General features: G+C 35.1%; 1 protein-coding gene across 1 annotated transcript; it reads right to left on the minus strand.

Moving 5' to 3' along the window:
* Nucleotides 1-6,924: 6,924 nt before the first annotated feature.
* Nucleotides 6,925-8,362, minus strand: LOC136820311 (uncharacterized). The gene is made up of 3 exons (XM_067076508.1): nt 8,212-8,362; nt 7,608-7,784; nt 6,925-7,184 (listed from the first exon to the last, which is right to left on the minus strand). The coding sequence occupies exons 1-3, from the start codon at nt 8,360-8,362 to the stop codon at nt 6,970-6,972; spliced, it is 543 nt and encodes a 180-aa protein (XP_066932609.1). The 3' UTR covers nt 6,925-6,969.
* Between the last annotated feature and the right edge of the window lie 14,876 nt (nt 8,363-23,238).

Here is a 23,238-nt window from a genome sequence, read left to right on the forward strand (position 1 = left end):
TTTGACGTCGATTACCATGAGATCCCTTGTAATAGATGATTTAATTAAAGGGGGGGGAGGTTTCAAGGGGTCCCGAATTCCGTCACTCCGTCCAATTTTTTGTCAAATTCCGTCATACCGTACAAAAGAAAACAATTTTTCCGTCTCCGTCATGTGTTTCTTTGGAAAAGCATTGCACGCAATGTCCCCTCTCAATGACCATTATACACATGACACATTACGGGGAAGTAGTAGGGATGGTAGCAATTTCTTCACTTTCATGAAATCAAGCGAATTTTCTGATGGTGGGTACCAGCTCCCCTTGGTACTTGTAAAATAATAAGTACCCCAAGGAAAGTTTCGCTTGAGAGATTCTTTGACGGAGCTCATAAAACTCATAGCATACTGAAGAGGACTGAGCATGACTTGTTTTACGTGAGTGGCTGAGTGAAAGTGTTCAACGTTTAATGTCATCATACTTAAAAGGTTAGTCGATGTGTAGTTGTGTTCGTGTAAAAGTTCTTTTAGTCTTTGTAATGACCAAACAGTTAACTCTAACGATTGATGGGATTTGGAAGAAACAAAGCCGTGCGTGCCATTCAAAGCTTTCGGGACAGCAAAATCATCTCTGATGGATCTTTCGAAGCCATTCATGATTTCTACAGATTCCTTCACCATGCCAATAGCCTCAGTGATCGACTTTTTCTCATATGATGCTACAATAAGAAAATGTTGAGAAATCTAAAGTACAGTTGACGCTCTCTAATTCCACATTTTAAGTCTATAAAACTACGCTCTGTTATTCGATACGCTCCCTTATTTGATGAAAATTCCCCCAATTCCCCGTTTACTGAAAAAGAAACCGTAGAGAAAAAGACGAAACATTTTGACGAAGTGAAAGAAATGGAATGAATGCTAAGTCTAATAATATAAAAACTATATGGCTGTCTCGGAAGAATTTCTGTAGCAGCTATAAACAAAGAAGAAAATTTACATACCTCCTCTTTCATGAATGGAAAACGCTTTCATGAGATTCCCAAAAGATTTCAAAAGTGTTGACGTGTTCTTCATTGTCGAGGCAATCTTTATTGTAGCCGACTGGTAATCCGCAAAGTAAACTACATTGTTAAATTCAACACAAAGACCAGTAGGCTGAAACAGCTCAGCTTCGGTCGCTTTATCATCAAGATTGCCTTCCTTGCCGTTGCCAATAAGATTTGTGAGGCTATTTACAGAATCCAAGGTACATATTTGATGTTCATCTGGGAGTGACAAAATCAAGCCATCCTTGAAGGGTAGAATACAATGTGCTCCTGAATTAACAATCTTGGTTGATATGGATGAGCCATTTGATGTATCTGAGCATAGGAAATAAAAATTGGATTAGATTATTGGAATTCTGACACAATTGAATCTCCATAACTCGATCTCCTGTGAGAAAAATTCGTCGAACTTTCCAAAATTAAATTAAAACGTTATATTTACAGCTAACACAAATATAAATGAATCCATGAACGTAATACAAACCATGCTCACCAATGATAAACACTGAAGAGGAATCAGAGATATAGATTTTTCCATTCAGGACGCAAAAACATGTATGTGATCTTCAGAATTTCATTTGGATAGGTTGCGATCTCAGAAAGTGTCCCAGTGATTCCGAATCTAAAGGAAAAAATGGGATAGCCCGGTTGTAGTTAAGTTCGTGCAATAAAGTTGACATGAATAAAGGATACAACAGCTTATATAAATTGTCTCTTTGGATTAGTTTCTACCAACGAACATGAGCAATGCTACGAATAAAGTCAACCTTTAAGATTTCGGAAATCTTTAAGCATATGGAAAATGCAGGATTTTTTTTACCAGCATATATATTTGCCCAAATCTACCCCTAGCATATTTTTCCAACTTCAGAAGAAATTTTACACAAAAATTTTTAAAAGAAGAAAATCATGGATCATGCTAAAATAGTGATGAACCTCTGCTTGTATGTTATCTGAAAAGAAGATGATAATGTAACTTTAGGGATTTAATAAAAGAAAGACCTCGAATAATCGGACATACCCATCTTCTTTAAAGTTGATTTCCAGAATCAAACGTGAATTCTTATCAGCTGCGTAGAATGCATCATGATTGGACAGGTAAATGGACTCAAAGTGCGGTTTGACATCACTGCAGTTTGTAAGATTAACTTTCAAATTGGAGAAACCTTTTGATGAATACTCTTGTTTTTTTCTTTCAAGATGGTTTATCACACTCTCTTTGATCTGCGACAATTTGGCATTTCTGTCAACTTGAAAATCGATTGAATCGGCATACTTTACCATTTTAGCTTTGGTTTTGATCTTGTCAGGTTTAACTTTTGCAAAGTCAATAAATGATATATCTGTCCCTTTTCCGCAATAATAAAGTTTATTCTTATTGTACCAAATTGACAATGCATCGACATCCGTTTTAACCAATTCAATGGTATCGATAGGGTTGTGAAGTTTTGCTTTGTAAATTGATGTTTTTGATTTCTTATATGTCAAGAAAAAGATATATCCATACGGGCCAACACATAAACTCAATGGATTTGGATACATTCCCACCTTGTTATTGTTGGTGAATTTTGTCGTTTCAGGAACAAGGGTGTGTACGACATATCAAACTTCCTCTAGGTGGGAGCAAAGCTTTTCGTCAGACAATTTCAGGGCGGCAATAGGATCCTGCCTGTCTTTATTTCTCACGTAATCATTTTTGGGTAAGAGAGATCTCATTTTCTTCATTTCTTCTTCACTTGATTTGTTCCGTAGCGTAAAAAGAAATGACAAACATCCTCTTTCATCAAACAGCTTTAGATACCAATTGCTATAGGATGCTTTTAGGCTTTTTCCAAGGTGTGGCGAATCCGGCAAAGGAACAAGAAGTGCTAGACTTGGATCAATTTGCTTGTTCTGAATTTTGTCCTTAATTGCTAAGAACATCTGCTTGTTCCCTTCCTCGCAGTCAGTCGTGAGGACAAGCACTGCACGTTTTATGCATTTGAGGTTGTCCTTGACACATTTTTGGCAGGCACGAAGAGCTGGATATATGCTTGTTTGACCCTCATCCATGCAATTAGAACAGAGACTTCCCGCGTCATAGCAGTCTTTGCAGAAGGAATTGCATCCTGAAGAGTCATCTAAAATCAAGTCGTTTGCTTTCGTCTTTCCAGTGCAAGCCTCACACATCTGCAACACTTTGACATGCTTTGTAATTTGTTGAGTGAGATTAACTCCAGTTTTTCCAGCTTTTGGAACGTACTCTACAAGAAGAGGTAATCATGTCTTTCAAAAGTCCTGGATCTGGAGGAGTATTTGCTTTCACAAAATCATAATCTGCTGGGCTGGTTAAACCAACAAGATATAGAATCGTATTCTACAGCTGGCTTGAGTGCTGTCCCGTCGTTACTGTAGCAACAAGGAAAAACGGCCACTCTTTCGTTGTCAATAATTGGCTTGACTTTTCCACCTTCAGTAGCTTCTTGATTCATCAATCCCAGCTGAATTGAGCTCAGGCTTTTCAAAACGCCAGATTTTGTTGTATATGCTGTTCCTTGTCTCAGACAGGTCGACAAACTTGGTCCTCCTAAATTCATTTTCAAAGTCTGAGCACCAGTATTTTTCGAAGATTTAGTTCGGTAAAACATTGGTCCACGGACGAAGTTAAAGGTGCTTCTACCGCCAAGATATAAAACAGTATTGTAGAACTCTACAACGTCAGGATCATGTGTTGCTATAACAGGCTGTTTTCGTGGAACGTCTCAAGAAAAACTATATTCAGAACTTGGTCTTGAAAGTCTTGCTGACAGGCGCTTTGCTAGAAGAATGACATTCTTCTATGGAATTATTAACAATTTAGCCCCTTCGTATTTACGTAACTACCTGCCAGTAAGACTTACAGCACCAGGTGGCCTTAGAACAAGAAATCCTATTTATCCTCTTAATATACGAACTGAAAGTTTCCGTAACACTTTTTTTCCGTACTGCATATCTCAGTGGAATGTTCTGGGAGGTAATATACGAGATCTACCTTCAATTAAAACTTTCAAAAAAGCAATCTATGAATTTTTGAGACCCAAGCAATCCCATGTTTTTGATGTTCCTGACATTCAAGGAGTGATCTTTCTTAATCGACTTCGGGTCGGTTTCAGCCATCTCAACGAGCATAAATTTAGACATGGCTTCCGCGACACTTTAGACCCTTTCTGTGGTTGCCGAACTAACTCTGTTGAAAACACTCAACACTTTCTTCTGCACTGCTCTATATATTCCCATGCAAGACAATCTTTGTTCGACAAACTTCAGACCCTAGGCATTATTTTTCATCCGCCACTTAACCCTCCTTTTTTCTGTCGGCTTTTATTATATGGGGATGAAAGTTTGACTTCAAATCTAAATAAATCTATTCTTTGTTCTGTTGTTGAATTTCTTAACGAAACTGGAAGGTTTAGCGGTGCTTTATTTTAGGCTTTTACCTAACAACTGTAGCTTCCTTCTCCAAGATTTTTTCTTTTTATTTTCTTTATTTACTTATTTATTTATTTTTTACATAGTCTAGTACCTCTGGCGATATAACGTTAGTTCCTAGCGGGGGGAGGGACTATATTTTATGTTTAAGTAATGTTTTGTAATATATGTTCGTAGTGTACACGTGTCTTTGTTTCAATAAAGAAAAAAAATCAAAAAAAAATCATGTGTATAGTTTTTATCAAGAAAGAAGTTGACAATATCAGCTAAATATTTGTAAAAGATGTGGTTCTTGTCAATTATTCTATCTCTAATAAGTTGGTTTAATTTTTTCGCCACTTCATCGGCATCTTCGAGTTGAAGACAAAACAGTCGCCATTTGTTTTCTTCCTCGTTGGATAGAGAATTGGTTTCAATACAATCCGCAGCAGTATCACAAAATTCATCACTCCCATCAGAGTATGTGGATATATCGGAATCTGCGAAGGTACAATCTTCTACTGGTAAACAATCTTCCATGGTCATATCATTTTGTACAGTCCAGTTATTCGCTCAAGTGAGTTACGGCATGTCCAAAGAAAAAGTGAAGCAGTTCCACTCACTTTCAAAATGTCAAATATAGCTGGAAAGAAGCGCCTTGTGATGTAGTTCAACGTGATAGGTGTTAGAAAAATTTAACTTGAGGCTAAAAGAAGTTATAGCCCAAAAACCTGTATTATGACGTCATAAACATTACATAACATTAAGTCATAAAACTAAAAATTTGAATATCTCGTGAACTAATAGTCTTATAAATGTCAAATTTTCACCACTAATAGATATTGATGTAAGAAAATTTCTGAGTTAAAAATCTTTTGAAAAAAATGATGACGTCATTTTTTATAGCCAAAAATCGAAAATGGCTTAAAAATGCTGACATCATCATTTTTCAGGAGATTTTGAAAATTTTACTTCTAGAGAATTACGATATATTTGTTCTGTCAAAATTTCATATTGATATCATTAATAGTTTATGAGTTATTTAAATTTTAAGTTTCGTGACGTAATGTTACGTAATGTTTATGACGTCATAATACAGGTTTTTGGGCTATAACTTCTTATAGCCTCAAGTTAAATTTTTCTAACACCCATCACGTTGATCTACATCATATGGCGCTTCTTTCCAGCTATGTTTGAAAATTTGAGAATGAGTGGAACTGGTTCACTTTTACCTTGGACATGCCGTAACTCACTTGAGCGGGCAATCTAAAGGTTTTAGAAAGCTATTGGATAAAAAATTTGACAGGAAATTTTGACCTCGCGAAAGTTAGGCCGATGCAAAATATGATAGTTATATTTATATGTAACTGAGTGGTTCAGGACTCAGCACTCAAAATAACCCAAAAATAAGCAACTTGGTCTAGGAACCCTGGACCTAAATATAGGTGCAATCAAAAATGCAACCAAATACTTCTAAAAAGGTAGCATTTTTGGCACTAACTGGAATGACGAAGGGCCAAGCATATCAGAGGTGTTTTGATGCCTAGTTTGAGGTATTTTAGGGCTCAAATCCAAAATTTTGTGTTTTTCCTTCAAAGTCCGCAAGCAGCTTTTGGGCTAAAATTATGAAAATTCTTAGATATTAAAGGCTTGAAACTCGGAGTTGCCAATAAAAATATGTATCAAAAAGCTTCCACTTATTTTTCTATAAGAAAGCTAAAGGCCTGTAGTTTCGTGGCAACATTGTTTTGCAAAATTCGTAAAATTGAAAATGGTATCATTTCACAGCCAACCTCTCAATTCCCGAAAAAAGCCAAAAACTAAACCGAGTCATGCCAAAGTTTCTAATGAAATACAGTTGACTCTCTGATTCGATTTTCAAGGAGGGTCGGATTTTCATCGAGAGCGTTTCCAATAATGGGAAATCTCCCTCATCCGATAAAAACTATGTAAATATCGAGTTATATTATAGAACTGGGAAAGAAAAACATAAGCGACACTGGATTGATTTGAACGTAAATTGGGTATCAAAAGTCTTGCTAAAAACTTAAGTTCTTCGGAAAAACACACGCTGGAAATCGAATTAGAGAGCAAAAAACCTTCAATTGTCTTCAAATTTTCATCGAAAACGCGAGCTCATATAGAATGTCGAGTAGTAGAGTGTCGTTTATAAGAGTGAAATTTGATGGTGATTTCAATTTGATTGAAATCGACAGTTTATCGAATAGTCAGAGAGCTTCAACTTTATAGAACACCATCATTGGGTGATTAAAAGCCTCTAAAAATCCCTTATACAACATTATTGTCACGGAGCTCCAGGCTTAAATTAGGGGCAATTTTCTCCATATTAAACTTTATTTACATCATTCCGCTGTGGCATGTTCTTGCATTATATAGTACAAAATCAGATTAAACGAGGAAATTAAAAAATAGTAAGCAGAAGTCATATATAACATGTGTAGTCCTTTCTTTTTACTAGTCGGTAAAATAAAAAACTGTCTTGAAAATTAAAAAAAAATCATTACTCTAAGTAGTCGTCGTTCTGTTGTTGGAATTCATCATCATCAGGAAACTCGGTTAAGTCGACTTCATCTCTAATGTCAGATTGCTTTGGTTTTGGCATCGATTGGTTTTGCTTTGTCTTTATTCTTTTTGGTTTTTCAAACAGTTCTTTGATAGTCTTTCTTTTACTTCCGGTTGGAATTTGGTTTTTTTCAGAACACGCGGTGTAATGGTCTGAAAATGTAAAAGAATTTACGATTTAGAATTTCGAATCCTCCAAATTCTTGATATTCATCACGTAATGAAACAATAATGTGAAGAATTGCCAACCTTTTGAAAGGGCCTAATTGCCGGAGGTTGGAAATTGTACCTCTGAAAATCCAATAATGGGGTTTACAGTTACAGGCTAAAATCAGGTTATTTATAGCAAAATATGGATGACAATTGAAAATATTTTCAAAAATAAATAAATGATGGGTCCTAGAGTCCTAAATGTGGTTCTGTTGAATTACGTTGCAAATTTAACAAATTTTAATAATAGGGTTTTCCATCATTTTTAATTATTTCATCTCTTGTTGATATTCTAAACAATAATTTTAGCAATGAAATGAAGGTATTGAAACAAAGTTAGTGTAGTAAAAAAGCATGAGAACTTACGTCGATCAAAATGATTAACCCTGCCCTTGACAAGTCCGTCAGCTCTCATCTTTATTTCTTTCTTGCAAAGCCCACACTTAACCTTCCAATGCCAAGTGCACAACTCTTTCCTTTTGCCCCGATTGATCGAGCCTGAGTCGGCTTTAAAAGCTTCGGAGCCACTTCGCGAGGATAGCTCTGTGAAGAGGAAAAATAATTTTACAATTCCTTAGCATTTTTCATTTATAGGCATAACGCTTCTAAGGGTAAGTATATCCATTATCATATTTTGTAGAAACTTAAGCATTGCCTTAACATATATTGAAAGTCGCACAATTTACAAAATTTGGATCAACTGTCGTTAAAAATGGTCCTGACTCAACAGTGGTGTAAATCAGTAAGATAAAGCCTAAACTTATCGTTCTTTGATAGAGACTACATTTACACCGATGTTGAGCCAGGACGATTTTAACGACACTTGATCCCAAAATATCAACGCATTTGTTCTCCTATGCAAACAAATAAACAAAAAAAAACTTGTATAAATATACCCGATTCGAGGCTCAATTCTATTGAGTGTAAGGTAGACGTCCAAATTTGATATGCGAATTGAAATTAAAGTTACCTTTATTCAACTCTTCCAATTCTTTTTCAGAGATATCGAGAATTTTGTTGGAGGATTCCGTTTCAGCTGATTCTTTCTCAGGAGATGACGTTGTTGTTAAATTTATCCTTACAGAGTTCTTAGCAAAGGAAACGATCACTTCGTGTACCATGACTAAAAGAATAAGAAATTATGTCAATCGTTATTTAGAGTCATAAGATTTACCCAAAACAAGATCCTTCACTTCTATACTTTCAGTTTTGTAATTAACAAATTTTCATCTCTTCAAAACAATGATGATTAGAAATTTACAAATAATTTCTTTTATCATCGTCAAATGTCAAATTTGATTGAAAAGAGAAACCTTGCTATACTATGTAAAATGAATCGTGTTACAAGAAGGACCACTGAAAACCTTCGTGTCGCTCGGAAGCAGTTGAAATCTGCCATCTCAAGGGCAAAGAACAATTGGGTTAAAAGTGTCTGTGATAAAGTAAATCAAAGAGACACTACTCGTACCGGTACTCAGGCATATTGGGACAGCATTAAACTTTTAAAAAGCGGAATGGAAAAACCTCCCCCAAGCAAGCAAACGATGATGATGAAACCGAACGGTGACAGATGTACCAGCCCTGAAGAAAATGCTAATGTGTTCCGTGACCATTTTGAGAATCTCTACGACAGACCAGCTACTTTCGATCCATCTGTGTTAGACCTATTAGAACAACGACCGATTTTTCCGAATATTGATTATATCCCAGATGACAATGAGATCGTAAAGCCATCGGTCGCCTCAAGACAAAGCACCGGGAGATTCGTCTCTTACACCTCAAATGTTCAAAACTCTACTTGAGGACAACGTATGTTTTAATCTACTTAAAGATATTATCGTTGATATATGGGTGAACGAAATTTGCCCTACCGATTGGAACACTGGTCTCCTCAGGATATTACCTAAAAAGGGGGATTTAAGAAAGCCCGGGAACTATCGAGGCATTATGCTCTTAGAATCCTCTTATAAAGTAATTGCTATCCTGATTCACAGTCGACTTCAACCACTTATCGAGAGCCTAGATCATGAAACTCAATGCGGTTTTCGAAAAGATAGGGGTTGCGTAGATGCGGTGTTTTCTGTCAAGCTGGCAATAAAGAAACGCAGAGAGCATAATCAAGAGACTTGGATACTGTTTCTAGACCTTGTCAAAGCCTTTGATAGGGTCCCTCGCCAACTTCTATGGATGGCCTTGAGAAATTCGGTACGCCAAAGAAGCTCGTTTCGCTGCTCAAATCACTTCATTCATCCTTCCAAGTGAAATTCGTAGTCGACGAAGTGTCCCACACGCTGAAATGCACAATAGGCGTCAAACAAGGAGACATATTAGGACCGGCCCTGTTCACCATCTTCATCGCTGCAATCATGATCACCTGGAGAAGAAAACGAACCGACCACTCTGTCTTTTTCCACACAAAAAATGATTTCCAGATGACGGGTCGTCGTTACAATGCCCAAAGTTCCGAATTCCCAGTCGAAGACTCCCGAATATGCAGACGACACTGCAGTACTTTTCGAATCTCGCGAGATTTTGGCTGAGTACTCACCGCTACTTATTGAACATTTCGATCTTTTCGGTATGGAAATCCATAAAGGTGACCTAGAACATCCAGACAAACCTGCGAAAACGGAAGTTCTATTCGTATCCGCTCCTGAGAAATCTTACCGAAACGCTGCCACTTTTGATGATACTGATCTTTCAAATATCAATTTTGGTGGAAGTTATTTCTTCCCTGTAGTTGAAAAGTTCTGTTACCTCGGCACCATGATTACCCGCGACTGTAAAAATAGCGAAGATGTATGTTGTCGAATCAAAAAGGCAGGTAATGCCTTTGGTGCATTACGTAGTTCTTTATTCTCAAACCCATCGATAACGTATGAAGCCAAAGGTGCTGCCTATTGTATCCTCATCCTTCCCATTCTTCTGTATGGTGCAGAATCTTGGTGTTTAACGGAAAATCTTTATAATCAATTACGAACATTTCATCATAGATGTGCTCGTTCAATGCACCGAATAAATCGTCGACACGTTTATTTACACCGGATAAGTAGTAATGAGTTTCTTGAAAATTTAAATATCCATTCGATTGATGTTTATATTACAAAAAGGCAATTGTCGTGGCTCGGCACGTGTCTAGAATGTCTTTTGAAAGAATGCCGAGGAAATTGTTATCTTCGTGGGTCAAAAATCGTAGACCAAGGGGCGCACCTGAATTTACTTTTGGGCGTGGAATGTATAAAGCACTTCGTCGTGCTAATATCAGTAAAGATAATTGGTTTGTTTTGGCGCAAGATCGTTGTGAATGGCGTAGAATGATTAATAGTTTTACATAATGTCTATTTTTTAGTACTATATTGTTTTGCTTTATTACGCGTAGTAATTTCCTAGAGATATTTTATTTAATATTTAATTTTTCTAGGCCAATTCCTAATGATCTAGGATGGTTCACTCTCTCTCTCTCTCATCATCGTCTTAGATCAGACCTGAACTTGCTATGGATTTTTAGAGAAACACGCCTGTAAAATTGCTTGTAAGGCTCTTTAAAGATTTCTAAGCTTAAAGTGGAACATTTTTAAAACTTTTCAGAACATTCTGGAAGATTTTCAAAAGCACATTTTAGTATTTTTAGACAATGTTCATGGGAGAATATTTTTCAAAAATTTGCATGGCTCCGTTTTTGATTTTGCTGAGGAAAAAGTTGCTAATTCGGATTTGAGGCCTTGGGCTTGCTAACCAAGTTGTTTTTAAGGGGTTATTTTGAGGCTTAAGCCCCTAGCAACTTGGTCTTATAAGAAATGTTTATTTAAGACAAATTGTACCTTGTATATAGTCTTTATTGCTAATTGCTAATAGTAGCTCTAATTCAAGTGTCTTGTTAGTGTTGATGGCATACATGGTAGGAGGAGAATCCCGTGCGTGTCTTCTAGCCAACGTTATATCGATGTTATTTCCAAGACCATACTTCTTGCTTACCTCTGAGATTCCACCTTCTACCCTGATAAAACAAAAAGCAAAAAAACTAATTTTAATACAATTTTAAATTTGTTTTCCATTTGTTTTTGTTTTCCATACACATACTACCTTTCCACTCTAGTAGGTCTAGTAGGTGCATAGTGTACAATATGAGTTTGGTCAATTCCATTCCAGCCCCCTTGATACCAATTCCCCCTTCTCAGAAGAGTTGAAATATACGTTATAAGAAGCTATTGCAAAGGTTTATGTACACTATGTATACTATTTAAATAGTATCTTTCCTCCCAACCCAACGTTAAACCAGAGGTTAGTGTTTTGGTGAATCTGGGAATCTGAAGGGCCCTGAAGTAGAAGCTGGTCAAACTGATGATTCTGCAGCAGGATCATTGCGGTTCTTTTGGATCTATAGAAGGGTCTGCTTAATCTGCAGAATCTTCAATAACATTGTTCTGGGGAAAATGCAACAATACCCTGGTGATTATAGTTAAACCAATGAGCAACTGGGGTAGGTAAAAACGTCATTAGGACCATCAAAAAGATGGTCATGACTATGACAAGGCTAGATTTTATAAAATCAAGACACCAACTCAACCACCATTTTCACCGCCACTATGAATTAGGTTCAACTCCAGGGGGCCCTCCAGCACTAGGCTCATCAAAACTATTATATCCACCCATACTGGGGTCACATGTTAGAACAAACGGGTCATCACCCAGAAGTACTAGGTTTTCGAAATGACAGGAATCTGTATTTGGTGGCTCGGCTTTTAAAGGACTAAAGTGGACTCAGCGAGGAAATGAAATTGAGGTAAGGGTAAACCCGACTTTCATAAATTTTGTGGCAAATTCGATTTACAACCCTGGGGATTTCGTAAATACCTGTGTACCCCCACCTTTTGCCTACATGGGTACTACCCCCTGAGCATTTCTTGGGGCAAATTGGAGCTGTTACTTGGAAGCACATTGTAAAATTGATCGTTCATATTTTCTCTAGATTTTTTTTCTAAAACGTAACTATTAAACTTTTCAGGATAGCCTTTCCACTTCACCAAACAAGAAATACTTCCGTCTGGGTTTCTCTTTTTTCAAATGATTTTTTCAATGTGAAAGCTTTCTGGTTCTGCTACCTTTGGTAATTTTTCACTGTAAAAGGTTCCCTTTATAGCTTCTTCAGAATAATCTTTTATAATCTGAAAGCTTTCTGGTTCTGCTACCTTTGGTAATTTTTCACTGTAAAAGGTTCCCTTTATAGCTTCTTCAGAATAATCTTTTATCTTGTAAACTGTTGGGTCACCTTTTATCACGTGAGCTATTGAAAAGATTTCTTCCGTCCAAATCTCTTCGTATCTTTTTTGAATGGCATGCTTTCAATGCTTACACGCACTTTATCATTAACTGAAAACTTAGGTTTTATCTTCTTCTTTTTCCATCCTTTTTCATATAAGTTCATCCATACACGAGGTGAGTTTTCTTTTGTAACTTGGTTAGGTTTCATTTTGATAGAGCGAGGATATGAACTGTTATAACGGAAAGCTATGTTTTGTAACACATCGATGTATCTTCGTGTGTTTGTCTTTGTGAAGTATTTAAACATGATTCCTTTAATTGTCCGCGATTAACTCTCTCAACAACGCTTGCTTTTCGTATACTAAAAGTTGTATAAAGTTTTATTCTATAACGTTTGAGTAGTTCTTCAATCAAGCGATTAAGAAACTCTTTACCTTTATCTGTTTGAATTGTCTGAGGCTTTCTCTTACTTTCAAGAAGTATTCTAGATAAAGCTTTTTCAATTTCCACAGCAGACTTGGATTTCATTGGCTCAATCCAAACGTATTTACTAAAGACGTCGATGGCTATTAATAAAAATCTATATCCATCGTTCATTCTTGAAAGTTTTGTTATATCAACTAAATCAATTTGCCAACATTCATCTTTTTCAAAAACTATTACTCGTCTTGTCTTTAGGTTTATGCGAACAGGTTTATGTAAAGTATAAGATGGTTTCGACTGTAACCATTCCTCTACTTGCTTGATTTTGATTTTAACATTTCTTTTCTTTGCTGCCTCGAATAATTTTTGTTTTCCGCCATAAGCAACTGGAGAATCAAAGGAATAAAAAAATTCGCTTAAAAGCTTATCCATCTTCTTCTTCTTTTGGTTCTCCATCAATTTGAGAATTCTCTATAATTATTCTTGAATTGCAACAAGCTACTAAGCATTTGATTCTTTTCAGAAATTCTTTCGACTTTGTTTTGGTATTGTTTTCACCAATGCTTCACTTAAAAATGAATCGATACCATTGTGAACTTTTTCTTCATCATCAGATTTATCTTTTTCGATTTCTTCTTTCTTATCCATTACAACTCGAATCGGTTTGCTCCTTGTCAAATCATCATAACGTTTTTTCATGCTATTCAATTCCTCTGTAAATAAACGAACCTTTTCATCAGGCGGTAAGGTGTTCGCTAAGGTTTCATTCAATGCTTGTTCAGCACGTTGAACATCTTGCTTCACAGGATTGTGTAAAGTATTTTTTGGAAGAGTTTTATTTTTGAGTAATTCATATTCATCTTGAGGAATTACTACATATTTCTTCCCAGGAGGAGGCATAATATTAGATTCACAAGAATATACTCCCAAGAGCACCTAATACAGGACCAAGTACAGAATTCAAAAATCCACCACCGTGTTGAATCAAAAGTCTTTTCCTTTCTACTGATTTCGTTTTTCGATTTGCCAATTTTCTTAAGACTTCCTTCTTACCATTCAAAGCTCTTTTTTCTTTCGGATTGATTTCTACCTTACCAAGCAGGAGATTATGTATACAATCACAAATCGCATTAACACTTTCAGGTTTCGCTGCATCTAAGATTTGTTTCTTCTCCGAATTGCTACAACAATGTAGTGCTTTCAACCAATTCAGATTCTTCTGCATTCGTTTTGTCATTGCGATGTGTATAAATTGGAGTCCTTTTCTCAAATGATAATATTTTTGCTTGAATACTCATCTTTATTTGGTTGGGATATATACAATTTGAGGTTCCTCGCCAGGTAATATCTTAGCTCTTACCCTGTACTGATCTTGCATGATCGGTGTCATATCAAGTAATAGGTAAGAAAAAGCTTTTTCTGTTGCATCATGGTATGCCCATGTTAAAAATTTAGAGTTCGATGGTAGAAATTGACGAGACAAATTCTGAATTTTTGAAATTACCATGTAATCAGAATTCAAGCTTATACTCCTTTGGTTTTTATGAAAAAGGTTTAGTGTCAAATAAATCACTGAAAGATTATCGTGACGACCCCTGGTGAATAATTGTGCAACATTTTCATCTTTACTAGCCTCATCCATCATATCATCAAGTATAATTAGATCGTTTTCTTCTTTATTAAACATTTTATCGATATCTTCTGGTATTCCATTATGATTTCTTTTTACATTTTACTAACCAAAATATCAATCATCTTCCTTCTAATATCCATCAACAAGAAAACAACCATCAACAATTACAAAATTATATGCTGATGAAAATTTTGGATGAGATCACTGATATTCCTCATAAAAAACGTGCAGCAGATAATAAGAATATTTCACCTGATGAACCAAACGTTGATCCATCGAATTTCGATGTAAAAATGGAGATATGAAATAAGAAATGTGTAGACATTTCGAAAAGATCTAAGTGACATTGTGAATTTCTTTTGAAAGATGCTTTTTCAGATATAATTGAAGGTAAAAAGCGCAAAGGTGTCAAATCTATCGTTTCATTATTCATGATAGAGCGGATGTGAAGACGGGTCTAGCTATCGTCTTGAAAATAGATCCCTTTCTTAGGCTTGGATAGCCAATTTAAATCTAAAATTAGAGACTTGCTATAATAGAACTAGGAATTGTAAAGTAAAATCCATGGGCATCTTCTTTGGATAGAAGTCCCTAAGAAAATCTCCAAAAAAGAATCCTGCATAAATATTTAATATTAATTATTAATTATTATTTAATATGAGAATATTTCACCTGAAGAACCTAACGTTGATCCATCGAATTTCGATGTAAAAATGGAGATATGAATTAAGAAATGTGTAGACATTTCGAAAAGATCTAAGTGACATTGTGAATTTCTTTTGAAAGATGCTTTTTCAGATATAATTGAAGGTAAAAAAGCGCAAGGGTGTCAAAGCTATCGTTTCATTATTCATGATAGAGCGGATGTGAAGACGGATCTGGCTATCGTCTTGAAAATTGATCCCTTTCTTAGGCTTGGATAGCCAATTTAAATCTAAAATTAGAGACTTGCTATAATAGAACTAGGAATTGTAAAGTAAAATCCATGGGCATCTTCTTTGGATAGAAGTCCCTAAGAAAATCTCCAAAAATAAGCCTGCATAAATATTTAAAATATTTAAAAAAGATAACCAACCTAACCAACCTAACCCAAAACTTTCATTTTAGAAAACTCGTTATTAATAAACATGAAATATATAACTAGGAGAAAAATAACCTTAACAACAGTAAAAAGCGATTTTCAATACTGAAGTGATTAACATAGTTCATTTTATAAAAAACATTTATAAAATGTTTCACCATATAAAAAATTCAAAATCATAATGAAACACAACACACATTAAAATATTCGACATGTTTTTGTAATCTTCCATCAAATCAGTGTTGAAGGGGGGCTCTGCCCTGTCTATTTCTTCCTTTAATGTAGAATTGCTCGTCGCACGGCCACTTTCTGCTTTGTTTACTTGTTTATTTTTTTTCGTTAAATTTCATGAGATCAAAGCGAAAGCTGCCCAAATATCTTTTTCAAAATCCACATACACTTTTTTTTAATTATAATAATGATAATAAAATAGTGAAAATAAGAACATGTTAAGAACATTCGAAGACTTCAAAAATTTGGATGTTCTACTGTAATAAAACATGTATTGCGAATTTCTCTTTTTATTCATTCGAAAGATTTTTTATTCATATTTAAAAGATTTCTTTTTATTTAAGATGTTTATCTATCATGTATCAACATTTATTGAGGCTTTTACGCTTGTCGATCGCTTTGTTTACTTGACATTTTTTACGCGAAAATTTGGCAGGAAATGTTAAGTAGAAAATTTTTTTTGATATGTTTCATAAGAACGCACCAATTCCAAATTTAAGAAGGAAAGGTTCTCTGAAAAATTTGATTAAGGATGTGACCCAAGGTGTTGCCAGTATGTCACTTAAGTCCAAACCATCTCCGGGGTTAACTGCGAAGGATTTGCTAGAGCTTGTGCGGAATGAGAGAAGTGAGAAGTTTGATGGTTCTGAAGCGGGTTTTAGTGGGTATACGGCCAAGAAAGAATTATTTTTCAAAATCGCCTGAACGTTAGAAAAAGGCAATGTCTTCTGATTCTGAATCTGACTATGACGAGCCTTTGAAAAAATTAATGAAATTGAAGGATGATTTGCACGTGGGGGCAAACATAGAGATTGAAAACAAAGAGGACAGGGGAAAGAGAAAAAAGAAAAAGGCCGTCAGAGTAGTCAGTGCGAGTGAGTCTCCTGATGAGGAGATCAAAGAAACTCCTAAAAAAACGAAAAAGAAAAAGTAACATACTTAATATTTCTTTTTACCTTTTACTAACCAAAATCTCAATCCTCTTCCTTCTAATATTCATCAACAAGAAAACAACCATCAACAATTACAAAATGATATGCTCTGAGAAGAAAAAAAAGGGCTTTTGAATTTTTTTTTTGTGATTGATTGATACATCTTACTTTTGTTGATATTTTATGGTTGATACTTTGAAATGGATAAAGTAGACAGCAGTTTTGAAAGTGAAATCAAGAGAGCTGAAGCCTACATTGACGAGCAGTACACAAACTCTCAAATCAACAATCTGAAGAAAGAACTTTTGGAAGACCTGAAGCTGTTTATCACAGATACAGTGAGTAATGAAATCCAAATCAACAAATTCGATATCTCACATCAGAACTCTAGACCTAGCAAATTACACTCAGAAGAAAACGAATTCCTAAATCATCTTAAACGAGAGATAGATTTTCTTCGAAAACAAATTGAAAGTCGGGATGATCTTATTTACACGCTAGTACAAGAACAATCTGTAAATGTTGATCAAAATGTGGAAAAAAACACTAAGAGTGATGCTTTTCTTTTACCAAAAAACCCTACAAAAACTACAAAAAAAACTCAAATTGAGCAATTATCTCTAAATAATCGATATGATGTTCTTTTTATCGAAGAAAACACAAACGACCATGTAAATGACTTTTCAATTCCTGAACAAAACAAAAACGTCACGAAACGGAAAGGACGAAATAGCAACAAAACAACAAATCGAAATAATAATGATACAAGAAATGTTATTGCAGTTGTTGGTGATTCCATGATAAAACACATAAAAGGACACAAGCTATCAAATAAAAATAAAAAAGTCGTCGTGAAAACCTTCCCAGGAGCCAGAACAGATTGCATGAAGCACTACGTTGTTCCAACACTTGAACAAAAACCAGATTTAGTAATATTGCATTGTGGCACAAATGACTTGAGAACTAAAGAGCCGAACGAAATATCAAAAAATATTGTTGATTTGGCGAGAACGGTTAGTGAGCAAAGTGAAAACACTGGTGTTGTCGTTTCTGGTGTTATACGGAGAGGTGATGAATTGAACGGAAAGGCTTTAAAGGTGAATGAAATACTGGAAAAGCTTTGCAACGAATGTAATATTGGTTACATTAATAATGGTAATATTGATCCTGAGAAACACCTTAACAAAAGTCGTTTACACTTGAACATAGATGGAACAAACAAACTTGAAAGTAATCTACGAAACTTAATAAATTGTTGACGGGAATCGCATGAATTTAACGGATCACACCTCGATGGTAAGATTTCTGAAAACCCTCTTGAAAACTTGGAAAAGGAAAATGGTATTTTGTTTTCCTACCTTAATATTAATTCTTTGCCTAACAAACAAAAGGATGTAAAAAATCTAATTTTGCCTCACATAGATATCTTTTGCATCGCAGAAACAAAGCTTGACTCCTCTTTTCCCGAATCTAAACTACTTGTCAAAGGATTTAAAAAGCCAATCAGACTCGATTTTTCAAAGAAAAGTGGAGGTCTTTTGCTCTATGCAAAAAAACCAACTTCCACTTCGCCAGCTCAACGATAAATTACTCTCACCAGGAATCGAATGCTTGACACTGGAATTAAATTTAAGAAAATAAAAATGGCTTATCCTTTCTATTTATCGAAATCCAAGGCTACAAAAACTAAAACCCTTTCTCGAGGAGTTAAGTAAAGTCCTTGATCATTACGGTGCCTCATATGATAATTTTTTAATTTTTGGTGACTTTAATGAGGAGATATTTGAAAATAATATGTCAAACTTTTTAGATTCATTTTCTCTGAAAAGTTTGATAAAAACCCCAACATGCTTTAAGTCAAAGAAAGGTAGATGCATTGATTTGATCCTTACAAATCGGCCTCTTTGCTTTAAAAACAGTGGGACATTTGAAACTGGAATCAGTGACTACCACCACTTGATTTATAGCATGTTCAAAGCTAGTTTTAAAAAAGCTCCTCCCAAAATTATAGAATATAGATCTTTTAAAAATTTTGATGAAAGTTGTTTCCGCTCAGCTTTAAGTCGTAATTTTGATTGCGATTTCTCAGATTTTGAAGACTTCAGCAACACCTTTGAAAATATTCTGGATGGCCATGCACTAATGAAAAAGCGAACCATAAGGGGAAATCAAAAGCCCCATATAACTCAAGCTGTCCGAAAAGCTATTATGATTCGCTCTTTTTACAAAAACAAAGCAAATAAGACCGGAAACACCTTTTATAAAAACTTATATCGTAAACAAAAAAATTATATTGTAAATCTGAAAAGGAAAGCAAAGAGAAAGTATTTTCGTGATTTAGGGACAACAGAAAACTTTTGGAAATCTGCAAAACCATACTTTTCAAACAAGGTCCAACACCACGAAAAAATCTTCTTGCTTGACAATTCAAGTGAATCAAACGAGCTGATAGATGATGAGGCTACTATAGCTCAAACTTTTAATGATTATTTTGTAAATATCGCTTCTTATCTTGGCATAAGAACTTCAGAATCTAGTTTCCTGGACCACTGAAAATAATCCGCTCGAAAATCATCCTAGCGTCCTTCGCATCCTCCAATCTCAGTCTACGAACAAATCATTTTCGTTTAGTGAGGTTACCCCTGAATATCCAGCGAATAATGATTAAACTTAACCCTGGTAATCCGTGAGCGGTCCTTTTTCAGTTAAGCTTGTTAAAATGGTCTCTGACTTATTATCAGAACCATTATCAAAACTAGTAAATCTGCATTTAGCACTTCTCAATTCCCTCAAACTCTAAAAAGGAGAGGGTCACTCCGTCTTTAAAAAGGAAGACAATTTTCTGAAGAAAAAATTATCGGCCAATTAGCATATTGCCAGTTTTTTCAAAAATTTATGAAAGAAGAATTATGCATGACCAACTTTCATCTTACTTTGATGGTATTTTTGACTCAAGACTTTGGTGGTTCAGAGCTAAACACAGCACCCAGCATGCTCTAATCAAAATGATTGGTCAATGGCATCAAAGCTTGGATACGTCTGGTAAAGTTGGAGCAGTTTTAATGGACTTATCTAAAGCTTCGATTGCATAGACCAACAAACTTTTATTAGCTAAACTCAAAGCTTATGGACTCGATGCTAAAGTCTTGGACTTCTCAAATGCTATCTGAGTAATCGCTATCAGAGAACAAAAATCGGCTCTGAATATAGTGAATGGTTGGAAATACATCTTGGTGTTCCACAGGGCTCTATACTCGGACCCCTTTTATTTAACATTTTTTTGAATGACTTATTCTTTTTCATAGTCAAAACCAGCATTTGCAATTTTGCAGATGATAATACATTGCATTCTTGTGCTGAAACTCTTGCAGAGGTCATCTTAAATCTTGAGTTTGACTTAGAAATTATTCTAGATTGGTTCTCAAAAAACTACCTTGAAGCAAACCCTGGAAAATTTCAAATGTTGGTATTAGCAAATGATAAAAATATTATTGTGGAACTTTCGGTGGAGATGTAAAAATATCATCAACGGATTCTGTTGAGCTCTTAGGCATCACCATCGACAATAATCTATCATTTAGCACTCATATCAATTCTCTTTGCTCTAAGACTAAAAAGAGAATTTGGAGCTTAAACAGAATTCGAAACCTTCTTACATTTGACCAACGGAGATAAATTTTTAATGCTTATGTTATGTCAATATTTAATTACGCGCCGATCATTTGGATGTTCTGTAACAAGACTACATATGAGGAAATCACTAAAGTCCATAAGCGGGCTCTGAGAATATTACTTTGTGATTTCCAAGAAGACTATGAATCTCTGTTACAGAACGCCAAGTGTAAAACGGTCCATGAAATTCATCTTCGCTTCTTACTTTGTGAGGTTTTCAAATCTGAGAAAAAATTAAATCCTGAATTCATGCAGCAGGTCTATAAATCAAAAACAATTAAGTTTGATTTGCGAAACAAAGTCTTGATGTCAATACCCAAGGCTACCTCCCATCGTTTCGGAACGCAATCCTTTTTATTTCGTGGAAGCTTACTTTGGAACCAAATTCCCGAAAATACTAAGCTTAAGCCTTTCATCGATTCATTTAAATCCTCACTTAATGGAATAAACCTAACAAATATTTGCCTTTGTAAAATATGTACCTAAAAATTTATAGTTTCACTTTATAATATAGTATTATAGAAATTATCTTTTCATATAATCATTTTTGTCAATAGTTGGTATAAATCAGTATTTAATTATAACTATGTAACACCAACGTTAAATAAATCGGAAAATAAAAAAAATAACAAAATATGCTGATGGAACTTTTGGATGAGATCACTGATATTCCTCATGAAAAACATGCAGCAGATAGTAGGAATATTTCACCTAAAGAACCAAACGTTGATCCATCGAATTTTGATGTAAAAATTGAGATAGAATTTGCTGATTTGGCTAATATCGAGTTGAAAAAGCTCGACTTTGTCAAGAACTTCTTTACTGCATTGGACATGAAAGTTTGAAGTGATGAAGATATTGGAAAAGTTTATATGAATTAAGAAATGTCTAGACATTTCGAAAAGATCTAGGTGACATTGTGAATTTCTTTTGAGAGATGCTTTTTCCGATATAATTCCTTTAACGGAACGCGACCAGCTGAGCCTTGGACTGGATTACAGTTTTGTAGACAAAAATAAACATATTAAAAAGACACTCGCGGCTAACCTTGAATGCGTATCCGACCAAGTTACTCCCAAAATTGAACCAGAAAAACGTGAAGACTTCCACGAGTTCCTACGTGCGTATACAGATATCTTCACCAAAAACGTTTATAAAACACGTGATGATACATATCATAATCTTAAAAACTTAATCAATAACCGTGATGTTGTTGTTGTACCGGGGGATAAAGATTCCTGTGTTGTAATAATGCGAAGAGATGATTACAACAAAAAACTTCAGAAAATGATCGATGATGGTATCAAAAATAACAAATACGAACCTACCACTGATGAAACTTTACATGGTCTGAAACTTTTCCGTGATTTTATTTATCGTAACTTCCAGAAACACAAAGACTATCAAAAAATGTTTCCTACTTCTGGTCAACCAGCTCGTTTGTATGGAACAGCGAAAACCCATAAATTTGAATCAATCGAAGATATTGACATGGAAAACTTAAAGTTCAGACCAATCATTGCCCAAACTGGCACATATACGTATGGTGCAGCCCAAGTGATTGCAGAATATCTCAAACCACTTTGCAGTGAAAATTCGTATATTATCAGAAACACTCAAGATTTTCCATCTATCCTTAAAGAACAAGAAACCCTTTCACCTAACGAAGAATACGTATCGTATGACGTTGAATCGCTATTCACGAACATTCCAGTTAAAGATACCATTACATACATCCTTGACGAAATTTACCTACGAGATAAATTACCACAGATAGGAAAGAGATTTATCGTCGAACGACTCTTACTTAAACTGACAACAGAAAGTACCTTTATTTTTAACTCTGAATTTTACAAACAAATTGATGGTTGGGAGGTCCGTTATCCGTAATCCTGGCAGATATATATTTCATGACCAAGATAGAAAACGAAATTGTCCGACCCCTCAACCCATCTTTCTACGACCGTTATGTCGATGATATAATAACCAAACGAAAGAAAAATCGTCGTGACAATCCCTTCAAAAAACTAAATTCTAAGAAATCAAAACTGAAATTTACTTGTGAGATTGACCCTACTAAATTTCTCACCACAATGATCAAACAAGACGACAATAGTTATGAGACATCTGTTCACCGTAAAGAAACCAAAGTTCCTACACATTGGTCTTCTAAAGTACCTAAAAAGTATAAACGGAATGCCATTCGTAGTGATCTAAGTCGTGCTTACCGAATCTCTTCCAATTTCCATAGAGAGAAAGAAATTCTTCATGAGAAGTTCAAGAAAGTCGACTTTCCTGTACCGTTTATCAACAGTGTCTTCAAACAATTTTCTGACAAGAAAAACAACCCAACAGATCCAATATCCGATTATGACCCGAAAGACACTGTCAAAATTTCGATTCCATTCTGCAAAAACAACGAAAATGCCTCGAAAAAGTTCCTCCGAAGATTCCATCAACTCACCGATAATCGTTATCAAGTTTCTATTATTTGGAAAAAGTAAGTTATCAGGATAATGATTATAATTATTACCGTTTAATTAATTAATCAATTAATTAGTTCATTATTTCTTTTCCTTTCCGTCTCGCTAGTCTCAATTAAAAACTTTGAATGATCAATTTTCTCAGCTTGGAACTGAGCATGTTATTATTTTTTCTCAAATTTCAGTATAAGTATGCGTAAAAAAGTGTACTTTTGAAATCAAAACAAAAGAATGTGTACTATAGAAAAGTACTCCTCCCCTATAAAAGATGATGCAGATC

The sequence above is a fragment of the Clytia hemisphaerica genome, unplaced genomic scaffold, assembly GCF_902728285.1.
Source record: "Clytia hemisphaerica strain Z4C2 unplaced genomic scaffold, Clytia hemisphaerica genome assembly, whole genome shotgun sequence".
NCBI lineage: Eukaryota > Metazoa > Cnidaria > Hydrozoa > Leptothecata > Clytiidae > Clytia > Clytia hemisphaerica.

Excerpts from the sequence above, each read along its gene's own strand:
- LOC136820311 (XM_067076508.1), bottom strand. The coding sequence starts at position 8,362 with ATGGTACACGAAGTGATCGTTTCCTTTGCTAAGAACTCTGTAAGGATA. Across the intron at positions 7,785-8,211 it reads ATTGGAAGAGTTGAATAAAG|AGCTATCCTCGCGAAGTGGC; the intron begins GTAACTTTAATT and ends TCCTCTTCACAG. Across the intron at positions 7,185-7,607 it reads GGTTAATCATTTTGATCGAC|ACCATTACACCGCGTGTTCT; the intron begins GTAAGTTCTCAT and ends TTACATTTTCAG.